We start from the raw sequence: 13,132 nt of genomic DNA on the forward strand, positions 1-13,132 counted from the left end.
AAAGTTTATGCCCATTATTTGTTGTTGGTCACTGGAGCTGCATACCCATTTCGCTCTTCTTATCCAGCAAGCCTCTGGTCTCCTTGAGTGTCTCCTCCATCTGATTGAGCTGAGACTCTTTCGTGTTGCTGTCTCTCCTCAGACGCAACAGCTCCAGCTCCATGTCTGACAGCTCCACTCGACACTTGCTCATCTCTGAACTCAGCTGCCTGAAAAACAAACACAGCTTAACATTACTATCTTTTCCTCAGTGTTTTTACCATTGTCCAAATGCTGTCAGGACAAAACTGACCTTAGAAAGGACAGAAAACAAGCAATACAAATCCTAGTGGTCTAGTTTAGTGGTCTTATGTGATCAGCCAATACGTGAAGGGCTTTCTTCCTCAGTGAAGATAGTTCACGGTTAGCAGTATATATACAGGAGGAGTGCAGCAGGAGTGTCTACGGACACAAAGGCTCTAAAGCCATAGAGCAGTCATAAGATCATCTCAAGGGACACCCTCGGGACAAGACACATGTCCTACTTTTGTTGCGCCTAGAAAAAGCAATTTCCTAATCAGAATGTCTCTGGATGTATTATCAGATGACATGCCTGTCTTCATCACTCTGTCAACTAGAACACTACTGTTTTACCATTTGAATTAGATTTGACTGTTGCACATCAGGATATTATGGTTGCATCATCCATTTTTACAGGACATAAACATAGAGCTGAACAATTAATTAATTAATAGTTATATTGTAATTATTTAATCGATGTGCGCAGCTGACATATGCTATGTCACACTCCATCACTGCTTGAGGTAGCCTATTAGAATAGTTTAAATGCCACCAAAATTCAAGATGTTGAGACCAAAAAATGCCTTTGTATGAGAGTGTCTTTTATATGATGTAGTTGAGCAATATCACATGAGCAAGAGTGCATTTTGTCCCTAATATCAGCATGATTACAAATGTGATCTTGTTTGTTCAACTGTGGAAAAGCAACAAATGAATATTAAGTGACTTACATTTTTGGGTCTGTTCATTCATTTTTCGATTTAATATTGAAAGTAGAAAAATGAGAAAACGGTGCATTTATTATAAAAAAACAAACAAAAAAAACCTGATTGATTTGATATTTTTAGGTTCAGGGGTAGAAAATGGATAAACGGCTTGAATATTTGATTTCCACATGTGGGCGGGCACATTCCACATGTGGGCAAACTCGTACATTTATAACATTTAGCTGTCCAACTATCAAAATCAGACCTTTTTGACACAATTTTGTCTGTTTTTGCTCTATTTCACCAAAAAGCCGAACCATTGTTTCAACAAATTCAGTGTTGCTTTTCCACAGTGATGTTTTGTTACTGAAATGATTCATTGCCTCATTCATTAAAACAGTGATTTGCATAATTAAATCAATATTAGCATTTTCATTACATATTAGAAATATTTCTATCATTTAATTTTTTATTTTAATTTTTCAATATTGTTTTTAACCTCATAGCATTATTTATGCCATTGTAATTGTAGTGTAAATGCATTCATGCCACCTCTGAGTATTAAACAGTCTGTGTAAATATATCTAAATGGCACGTCAGATGAAGCTTATCTGCAGTGCAAAAATGGATTGTGTTGATACGGATTTCATTTTATTGGCAACAGCCTATAGTGTCTCATTATTCTAACTAAATTTCTTGAATACATTTGAGAATTTGACAAAGGTTAATGCAAACATCGAAAAAAAATTAGAAAAGAACTTATTGTATAAAAGGTCAAAATACCACTGGAAACAATCAGGACTGCTGTGAACAAACCAGCACACAGAAATTTAAAGAATATGAAAATCTTTGGGAGTCAGCTGCCCATGACATGACAGCTGCCTAAATCAGGTAAATGAATGAACTGAATTGGCAGGTGGTCTCACGTTATGGAGCCGGAGAGCTCGGCAGCCTGCCTGTCCTTCTTCTGCACCTCCTGGGTGGCCTCCTCCACTTCTCTCTCCCTTCTCCTCAGAGCCTGAGACAAGGCAGTGCGCTCCTTCTCCAAATCTTGTTCCAGCTGGGACACCTGTGGGCGATCAGTAGATGTTATCCCACTATCTGCACAGATGAGATGAGTCTTTCAGGCAGAAAGGTCATGAGATTATTGTCTAACATGTTTTTGCAATTTGTCTGTGGTGTTACAGTCTTTCATAGCAACACCACAACTCCACAGACAATCTACAACCAGAAATGTTCAATTTTTATAAAAAAAATCATAGAATTTTCTTAAGGACATTCCTTTATAGACAACAGAGTTCTGGATCTTATTTTAAGTCTATGGTGTTATATTACATCTGTGGTCAAAATGCATCTGAAATTTCTTTCTTTCAGAGCCATTTAATCTTTTAATTTAAAGTTGAGACCTTAAAGTGATTTTAAACCTTTAGAAGAAACATTATGAAGGTACCAAAGACCATTTGCATATCTTATCTAATGTCTAAATATCAGAAAGAAGCCATACCAAATGAAGGTTTGTTAAAGCAACACTAAAGAACTTTTCCTCTTCGGTCGCCCTACAGGTTGGAAGCGGAATTGTCCATTACCGCTGTCGTAAATAATTGAACTTACCGCAGCCTACTGTCGCACGCACGCTCGTTGTTTATCCAGCACCGGCTTTGGAATGAACGATGTCCACAGACAAGGTAGAGTATGTTGCATGATTTCATGAAAGTATGATTTATTGCGACATCAGAAACAAAGAAAAACTAAATAATGACTATTGTAACGCTTGACGCAAAGCAAGTCAAATTTGTAGTTTTCTTATGTCTCATTCAAACTACAGAAACGTCTGGCAAACTTTCATAGCGTGGTTAAAGCAGATTTAGGGCTGCAAAACAAACTCAGAAGTGCCTTTCACCCTGTTACGACTTGATGAACCACTGATACGATTTTGGAAACATAATTTTAAGGTAAAAAAAATTCTTTAGTGTTGCTTTAAATGGATTAATTTTTAATTATTATTTTTTTAACATTATATATTTTAATGTAATATAGATATATAATATATTGTTTAACATTATACAGACCTATGCTCTGTGAATGAGAAAAAGTTATTACATTTTGAGCTATATTTTTATTTTTTACATTTGATGTGATTATAAATGTTCAATGAATAGACCAAAAACGTGTTTTAAAAAATGTAAATGGAGTCAACTTTGACTTTAAAGTTCAATTACTCGTTTGAAGGTTCAGTACAAACTGTTTCCTAATGGAAAAGAAGCTTGTTTTGTACTGGAGAAGAACAACCCTGAGGCACAGCTATACATATCTTCACACACATGAATGACTCCATTATTCATTGATCAGACATTAATAAGGACAACATTTAACGATCAGGACAATGAATACTAAATATGCAAAAATGATCAGACGGAACTTGGTGAATATTATGTTTGATGTGGTGTGTGATCAGTTACTCCAATCAGAAGTGATGGTATAGTTTCATGTTTCTCACAGTAAACAGTGTCTGCTAGTCAGGCTATATGCGATGTCTGACCTAAATGTGAAGGCTATCAATGTGACCTAAATCTTAAGGTTTGTTGTGTGTAATATCAAATAGCTCACTCTCTATTTATTTCCTATGCAAAATGCAAACCCAGACGTATGGATAGTCACACGTACTGTTACAAAATTAAAACATTTAATAATAACTAATTAATAATTAATGGTAAAATGTATTACTTACTGCCCAAATTTGACAAAAAGCCTAATTCAAAAGAAAAAATTAATCTAAACTGGTAAAGGCTGATATGTGATGCATTAGGGTTAGTCAGTTCTAAGTAAACAGCTATATTGGAAATTGGAAAACAGCTATTCTATGGCAAAACTTTCTCAAGATAAGTGTGTATGTTTGCATACCTAATCAATTAATGTCAATGACTTTTACAGTTGTTTGTGATTACAGTTCATTAAGAACTGAAAACATTTGACTCAAAAGAACAATTTGTACACAAATTAGACTCTCCCCAAGAGCAATATGTAGTTGATTAAATATTTCACAGGAGAGCATCATAAATATATATATATATATATATAAAATATAGTTTTGAAATATATATATTAAAAATATTTACTACTGAGATTGTACTGATTTGACAAGCTGTCAAATTCTTCGCTGGGCTGTGATGTAAACAAAATGCTATTCGCTATATAAGAGTGACAAGCTCTTATACATGTCCTACCCAGACTTCTAGTTTCAATCAGATCTACATCAAAGCATCGGGAAAAAACTGCACTCGAACCACATCAAAAATTCCCAGATATTTCTGGGTTTTCCACGGCCATGGGAACCCTGGTGTGTGTACCTGGCTCTGCAGCTGACTCTGGCTCTCCTCCAGCTGTGCGATGCGTGACGTGCTCTCCTGCAGCATGGTGTGCTGGTTCTGCATGGACTGCTGCAGCTGCAGGTTCTCCTCACTGGAGCTCTGATAAGCCACACATTTCCTCCTCAGCTCTTCCTGCAGCTGTGACAGCTGATAAACATACATCATTAAGTCATACATTAACCAACAACTGTCACTTAATGTCATTCAAATACGGTTCCCCAGGAGGACAGGAAGAGGAAGTGCCCAGCTCCAAGGACTGACCTCACTGTTCTTCAGCTCCAGCTGTTTCTCCTGATGTTTCTTCACCTCCTCCATCTGCTGGAGGTAATGACTCAGCACCTCTTTACAGGAGGACAGTTCTGTCTGCAGGCTCCTCACCTGGAAAGACCAAGACAGAAATTACCAGTGTCCAAACCAAGTCTGACGCAATAAACCAACAAATCTCAGTTTAATTAGTTTTTGTTCTATAAAATCCTACTTAACATCTGCATGTTAAACATTAAGTATGTACTTGTCGGCTGCCACATAGTGGCAGCATTTAGCTTTCATTGAAGACAGAATGATTACTTCACACAAGAAACTTGGGCAACACTTTACAATAAGCTCATTAAGTCACAGCCAGCAGCCATATCACCCTGTAGCCCAAGACTGGTTGCCCACTAAAGCTAAGCAGGGTTGAGCCTGGATGGGAGACCTCCTGGGAAAACCAGGTTGCTGGTGGAAGAGGTGTTAATGAGGCCAGCAGGGGGTGCTCACCCTGTGGTCTGTGTGGGTCCTAACGCCCCAGTATAGTGACAGGGACACTATACTGTCAAAAAAGCACCGTCCTTCGGATGAGACGTTAAACCGAGGTCCTGACTCTCTGTGGTCATTAAAAATCCCAGGATGTCCTTCGAAAGAGTAGGGGTTTAACCCCGTCATATCCTGGCCAAATTCACCCATTGGCCTCTGTACATCATGGCCTCCTAATCATCCCCAGAAAGATACTCAGTCTACTGATTGGCTTCATCACTGTCTCCTCTCCACCAGTAAGCTGGTGTATGGTGGGCGTTCTGGTGCAATATGGCTGGCGTTGCATCATCCAGGTGGATGCTGCACATTGGTGGTGGTTAAGGAGATTTCCCCATTCTATGTAAAGCGCTTTGAGTGCCCAGAAAAGCGCTATATAATAATAATTTGTTACATTTTATAAGTCCCATTAGTTAGTTATTAACTAACAATGAGCAAAACATTTGTTACAGTATTTATTAATCTTGTTAATCTTTTTTAACGTTGGTTAATAAAAATACTACTGTTCATTGTTAGTTTAATTGTTGACTCAGGTCCATTAAATAATATTAACAGATCCAATTTTTTTATTTTAATTATTAGTAAAGGTTGATATTAAAATTAATTAAGGTTAATAAATGCTTTAGAAGTATTTCCCATTGTAATGTCAACTCATGTTGTAAACTAATGTTAACTAATGGAACCTTATTGTAAAGTATTACTGAAATTTGTCATCGTGGTGTATGAATTTCTTTACACCAGTGGTTCTCAACCAACATCCAAGGCAGCCACAGGGCTTAAAATTATTTAATTATATAAATAAAATAAAATAAAATAAAATACATATTTCAACACTTCAGTTAATAATACATTTAGAAAACAAGTAGCTTTGTCATAATTACAATAGAAATACTAAAGGAAATATCTCTGAATATCATGTTGGACAATGGGGGCCTTTGAGTCTAAAACTTTGAGAACCCCTGCTTTAGACAAAGCAATGTAACAACAAACGACCTGTTCTGTTCATCATAGTGCTGAGCAGACAAGAAAACACAAAAATGGTTAGTCAGTCTCACTTTTGAAGCAGAGTCAGCAGCTTCCTCTTCGACATTTCTGAGCGTCTCTTCACTGGATTTAGATTTTGCTTCAAAATCCTGCCCAGGGAACAGAAAGATACTCAGTAAGAGATTTACACAAACTCGCATCATTGATAAAGTGATTCAGATGTGTCCAAAAGTCTGAGGAAAAGAAAATTGCTTATATTTTGTCTCTTTTACATTTAAAGAGGCCATATGAATCATAGTATATAACATGATGCTATTTGAAAAGGTCATTATTTTATCTATTGGGTGTAGTAGAATAGGTTAACATAGGTTAATGTAAAAAAAAAAAACATTATATTTCGGATACGGTTCATTATTGCAGCACCTCTATTTCCAGTCTGTCTGAAATGCTCTTATTGAGTTGGGGTTTCTACAAAGCCACTCCTTCCGAAAACTCCAGAGTGCTCTGATTGGCCAGATGACCTAGTGCGTTGTGATTGGCTAACACCTCAAGCATGTGTCAGAAATGAAACGCCCCTTGCCATAATCACAACAACGCTATAATTCACTGAACCATCACTTCTTTCTTTGCATATGCTTTTGGGCAGGCATTATGCTAATACTTAACATTGTGACGTAGACATTTGTGGAAGTGATATCTAGCATTTGGATCAGTGTTCTCCATTTGTGGGAGACAATGAGCTTTGTAACTTTGTAGATTGCATACATGCACAAACAAATTATTTTAAAAGAATCCTATGGCCTCTTTAATATATTTTTTTTTCATTAAAAATTAATGTGACCTGTAAAACCTGATGATCATGTACTCCAGCATGATCTGATAATGAGCCTAAGAACATCTTGTGCTACACTGGAAGCAAAAACATCTGACTTTCTATACAAAAAGTCACATGATCAATATCACAAAATGACTGATTATTGACCAAGAAATAGTAAAAAAAAAAAAAAATGTTTTTAAAAAATCAATGTAAATGAAAACAAATTCTCAATTTTCAATGTGGTCTCAGACTTTTGAAGCCCACAGTACCAGCAGGATGAGTTTGCATGAAGGGTGAGTTCTGACCTCAGTGAGCTGATCTATAATGGTCTGCAGAAGACTGGCTCTCTGCTGTGACTCCTGTTTCTCTGAGTGAAAATCAGTCACATTTTGTTCTAGCTCCTCAAGTTCAGTCTGTTTCTGAGCCAGAGACAACTGCAGCTGAAAAACACACACATTTTATTACAATCACAGGATTTACACACGCAGAAGTGCAATATAATTAATAAAAGCAAGAATTGCACACGTACGTACCACCTCTATTCTGTCCTCCAGTTCTCTGCATTTTTGTGAATGTGCATTCTTGATTTTCTCTATAGTCTGCTGATATTCCCTCTGTTTCTTGTTCAAGACTGACTGGTAGTGCTGAATAGTGCTGGCCTTTTCCTAATTTAACACAGGTACAGAGAACAGGATAGATTATATCTTAAAAATCGCTGTTTGTTTTATGTGTGATATTGCATGCGTGTATGTTACCATAAGGTCTTGTTCAAGCTGGCCGGTCTTCATTACAGTCTGTGAATAAGCAGCACTCTTCTCCTGGAGCTGTTTCTCCAGGACAGTTATACGTGAACTCTTCTTTTTTAGCTAATAAACACAACTTTTGGTCAGTCAGTTAGAATAAGTTACCATACTTCTAGCATATTTAAAACAATCAGCAATCTTTCTGAAAGAAGTTTGTTATGCTCACCAAAGCTGCATTTATTTGATCGAAAATACAATAATATTGTATTTAAAACTGTTTTATACTTTAATATTATTTATATTTATATATAGTTGCAATCGAAATTATTCAACCCCCATGGCAAATCAGGTTTATTGGCAAAATTTACAGACTTTCAGCTGTTTGCAATGAACAAATCAAACAAAAGTAATTCAAATAGCTCAACACAACAAATGTTTCAAGTGGTTTCCCTAAATTTAACTGAAAATGCAACTTTTAATGACTTCTGAAGTTTAAAAAAATATTCAATCCCCTGAATAGAATGCCTCACAACAGCACAAATCTGCAAAAAAAAAGGTGTTGTCAAGCACACCTGATGCAACTTATCAAGGGCTTCATTAGTTGCACCAGGTGTGCTTGAGCTAAAACACATGAAATATCTGAACTGGCTAGGTTTGTTGAGTATCACGTTTGACTGCAAGTTAGAAATATGGCTAAGTCAAAACAATGGTCCAAAAAGTTAAGAGAAGATTTCATCGCCCTTCACAAACAAGGACCATGATACAAAAAGATAGCGAAGACACTAAATGTTCCTAGAGACACAGTTCAAAGTTAAAGGAACAGTTGTTACACTACCTGGACAGGGTAGCAAAAGGCAGCTATCAATTGGCTGCAACCAGATTTCTGAGAAGGCAGGTTAAAAAAAACCTAGAGTGAATGCAGAAGACCTGCAGCAAGACTTGGTGGCAACAGGCACTGAGGTTCCAGCTTGGACAGTAAGGCGCGCACTAAACCCATGCCAGAACTCCAAGTAGTACACCACTACTGACCAAAAGTACAAGAAAAGTCGGCTCCAATTTGCTCAAAATCATAGAAATAAGCCACTGAAGTTTTGGAATCATGTTATATGGAGCAATGAAACAAAACCGGAACTTTCCGGCCCTCTGGATCAGCATTAAATCTGGATCATATATCAGGAGGAAGAAGAATGAAACATATGCTGAAAATAAAGCACTTTGTCTACGGCTAAGCATGCTGGTGCTTGGTGATGCTCTGCTGCTGTTTTGCATCCTCTGGCACTGGAAAACTGCAGTGTGTGGAAGGCATGATGGATTTATTGAAGTAACAGGAAATCCTAGGAGAAAACGTCATGCCACCAGTGAGGAAGCTGAACTGAACTGGAGGCCATTGCTCATGAGGAATGGGCTACGATTCTTCAGAAACGCTGCCAGAAGCTGGTGTCTGGTCATACATCTCGTTTGCAGCAGGTCATAACAGCAAAAGGGTGTTCTACTAAGTATTAAAGATGCTTGCCATGAAGGGATTGAATAAATTTGAGACTGCAGAAGTCATTAAAAGTTGCATTTTCAGTTGATTTTGGGGAAAACACTTGAAACATTTGAATAAAAAGATTATATGGTTTAGTTAATGATAATACTCTGTCTGGCAAAAGTACAATGGCCCTCATTTATCATTCTTGCGTAGAAACGGGCGTATATGTTGGCGTTAGATTATGCTTACACTCCTCTCACCGCCTGATTTATGAAGCTGTGCGTACCTTTGAAATCCAGGTGTACGAAATACCTGCCCTTGATAAATCCCGCGGCTGAAAACGATCGTCATTAGAATAACACGCCCCTATATATTCAAGTCTCCGCTTCCCCCACGCCCTCATTTTACGCCATGTACACACGGAAGACGGCATAGAAGAGAAACTTCTCCGACGTGGAGCAGAAATGTCCTATCACAATGCATTATTTTACAGCACGTCTTTTGAAACAATTAGCATTCAATTTCGAATCACGTCACATGTATTGGGGTGTACAATAGTGACGATGATGATGTGATGTGGAGTACCATTCATTCACATTAATAATTGCATGACAATTTGTAATATTCTTCTTCTTATTATTATTTTTATTATTAATGACGCTTGTTGTTATTTAGAAGAAGAACGTCGTTATTATTATTTATTTGTATTATTATTATTATTATTTAAAAGAAGAAGAATGTATTTTTTATTATTTTGTCAGTCTGAATTATTTTTTGGTCATTGAAAGCCTTTCATTACCGAACCCAGTCCGTGCGCACCTGCCGGGCCAAACCCTGAAACGTCAGGGTAAAGCGCACAGGCTCGCAACTGAAGGAATACATATGGCTACAAATCAAATGCTTTGGTAAAGTCACACAAATTAAACATTGAAGTCCATGTTGCACAAAAATAAACACTGAAGTTTATAATTACTATGTTGTTGTTGTTGGTCATAATATATCATATCTTTTAGTTTGTCAGTGCGTTTTGTGGTGTTAGGAATTGTTTTTCTGCGCATTTCTGCACTAACTCAAAACGTGCGTACACCACCTCCTGAGCTGGCGTAGGATTTGAGCGTGCCGTACACCAACGTCCATATTGATAAATCTCAAAGTCACCGTGGTTTTGGGTGTACGCTGGAAATTTGGTGTACGCACTTTTGATAAATGAGGGCCAATGAGAGTGTGTCTCTTGCATATGACACAAACTACTTTTATTTTATACGTTTCAGTTTCTAGATTTGATGCAGTGATGCATACTCATTTAAGTTTCCAAAAGTAGTCCATACACATAGTAAGAGTTCTTGCTTAATTTCGAGACATAAAAGTTATTAATTACGGTTCAGTAACTTCTCTGATAGATTGATAGAATGATTGGTTGCACTTTATTTCGATGGTCCACTTGAGACATTCTACTAAATATAAGTAACTAGTTAACTACATGTCAGCTAACTCTCAGAGTATTAGTAAACTGTTAGGTTCAGGTTAGTAGGATAAGTTGAGATGTACTTGCTAAATTATTTATAGTCAGTAGAATGTCTTTTGGGGAGCATCAAAATAAAGAGTTTGCAGATATTAAGCAGACAGTCTGCTGATACTCTAATGAGAGTTAGTTAGCATGTGGCTGCAAAGTTACTTATAGTTAGTAAAATATATTAAGTGGACTATTGAAATAAAGTGTTACCGAATGACTCATTAAAATCATCCAAACTCAGGCGTTTAGGATACTTTTTTCAGTGATTTTTTAAAAGTTTACTTTATGTGTGCAGCCAGCAAAGACAATGCAGTAAAATTATGTTTTTCATGGTACCCGGTAGAATTCAATTGATGTGACGCTTACCTCTTTCTCTAAGGAGGTGGCCTGAGTAGCCTTGTCCAGGAGCTGATTGTGGAGCTGCTGGTAGTGAGAGGATCTCTCTGTGATAGAAGTCTGGAGGGAGGAGATCTCCTCCTGGGCTCTCGTCAGTCTCTCCTGTAGCCCCTGAGCAGCACTGGCATGCCGGGTCTTTTCCCTCTCAACCGTCTGAAGCACCGCCAACAGCTTCTGATAGCCCTCACCTACATGAACAGGGGAGAGGTTAAAGCAAGTTTGTCCAGGAAAATACTACAAAATACAAAAGAAGCATGGATAAGCGAAGGATAAGTCTCAGGAAGGCAGCAGTATCCTGTTCTGAGTTAGATGCTCACCAGGTTTGTGTTTGAGAGATTCAGTGGTGCTTGTGTAAGACAGTGCGGACAGCAAACAAGGGTTCACACACAGTGCACCTTCCCGATTCTGAAACACAAGTCATTCCACAGCCAAGAAGATATTTTGAAGAATTATTATAAGAACTGTTTCTGTCCATAAAATTAAAGTCAGTGGGGTCCAATGATGTTTTAGACCAGTGGTCTCAAACTCGCGGCCCGCATATTTTGTGGCCCCCTACTTGACATTTAAGTTTAATGTTAGTGCGGCCCGTCGTTGCGTGTGCCGCGTTTTAAAAAAAATAAAATATTTTTTTTATCCCTTATGGGCTACCATAGAGAGTCTCGTGACAGTTTACAGTGGGTTTGTTGTCAATAGTTGTCATAGACAACCGCGAAGTACAAACATACTGCGCCCCGACTGCGCCTGGAAAAAATGAGCGCGTCGCTTCAATTATGAGCGCGCTTGCCGCGCGCCTACATTTGAAATAACGAATTTCAAATATGTGAGCGCGATATGTGAACGGCCCCTTGTCGAGCTGCCACCAATCAGGCCACGAGCTACTGGTAGCTCGCGAGCGACATGTTGGAGAGAGACCCTGCTCTAAAACAATGTGTGAATAATAATTTTGAGCTTGTAATATGTCCAACAGGTTGATAAGAAGGTTTGCTTTGATTTGTGCAGTCAGTAATTTGAGACACTATACATGTGTAGAAAGAATTCAATAAGACGGGCAGACATGACTGCAAATATTTGCATTTCAAAAGCAATAATTGTTTTTCTAAGTATAATAAAAGGAAATGTGCCTTCCAAAAAAAACATTCAATATCATTAATGTGTTGTATAAATAAAATAAAAAGGACATATTAAGCAAATATGAATATCACAAATATGTGTTATAGACAAAGAAAGTTTGTAAAATCAACTGTCAGAAGGACAGCTCATGAAGAACCAATCATGTACAGAAAGGAATGTTCAAATTCAGAGGAACAGTTCAGAAGAAACGTTAATAATAAATATTGAGAAGATTGGATCAGTTGTGCTCCTTTTTTGGAATACTTGAATACTATTTTTTGTGGAATACTTGATGCGGCCCAGCCTGACCCCCGACTCAACCTCCAGCGGCCCCCAGTTAAGTTGAGTTTGAGACCCCTGTTTTAGACCCTAATGACTTTCAATGCATGAACAATTTTTTTGTTCATTATCTTGAAGACAGAAAGTCATAGAGGTTTGGAACAACATTATAACAGGATTTAAATTTTTAGGGGAGCTATCCCTTTAAATGTGCACAATGACATTAAATTGTAAAGGTAATTCATTTAAAAGGTCTTTGTGGTTGTGTGTGGCACCTGGTAAACCCTACTTATAAGGACAAAATGTTCCCACAACGGAAAAGTTTTTTCTTTGTACAGATGACAACATTATCAAAACGATCCCAGTTCACACAGATCCAGGAAAACAACAAATAAGCCTATATTATGCATGGCAGACAAGTAGTTAGCGATGTCACTCTGTAAAGAAAGACTACGCACCCGCGCACATAAACATTCTTTTACAACAGTGCACTCGAGCCGAACGCACATGCCTAAAGACACAAATTACACAAATTATATATTTTTGTGTCTGATTTTCATTCTAAGGATGTTAATCTTTATAATACTATATTATTATATAGTTACTATATAGACTTCTGGGTAAATTTCATCTTCACAAAGCCAGAAACATTCACTGTAACCCCAATTTTAGAATG

The 13,132-nt window shown here is 37.5% G+C and overlaps 1 protein-coding gene across 1 annotated transcript in view; it reads right to left on the minus strand.

Annotated features, from left to right (window-relative positions):
* Positions 1-13,132, minus strand: part of ccdc18 (coiled-coil domain containing 18) — a 32,513-nt gene that overhangs the window by 10,417 nt on the left and 8,964 nt on the right. The window contains exons 10-19 of the mRNA XM_056260801.1: positions 11,385-11,472; positions 11,038-11,255; positions 7,700-7,810; positions 7,478-7,609; positions 7,250-7,384; positions 6,199-6,276; positions 4,616-4,732; positions 4,334-4,501; positions 1,913-2,055; positions 46-209 (exon numbers count right to left, since the gene is read on the minus strand). Coding sequence (XP_056116776.1) covers positions 46-209; positions 1,913-2,055; positions 4,334-4,501; positions 4,616-4,732; positions 6,199-6,276; positions 7,250-7,384; positions 7,478-7,609; positions 7,700-7,810; positions 11,038-11,255; positions 11,385-11,472 — 1,354 coding nt within the window. The remainder of the gene's footprint in view (positions 1-45; positions 210-1,912; positions 2,056-4,333; positions 4,502-4,615; positions 4,733-6,198; positions 6,277-7,249; positions 7,385-7,477; positions 7,610-7,699; positions 7,811-11,037; positions 11,256-11,384; positions 11,473-13,132) is intronic.

The sequence above is a fragment of the Rhinichthys klamathensis genome, unplaced genomic scaffold (genome assembly GCF_029890125.1).
Source record: "Rhinichthys klamathensis goyatoka isolate OS25496 unplaced genomic scaffold, OSU_Roscu_1.1 h1tg000178l_1, whole genome shotgun sequence".
NCBI classification, from domain to species: Eukaryota; Metazoa; Chordata; class Actinopteri; order Cypriniformes; family Leuciscidae; genus Rhinichthys; species Rhinichthys klamathensis.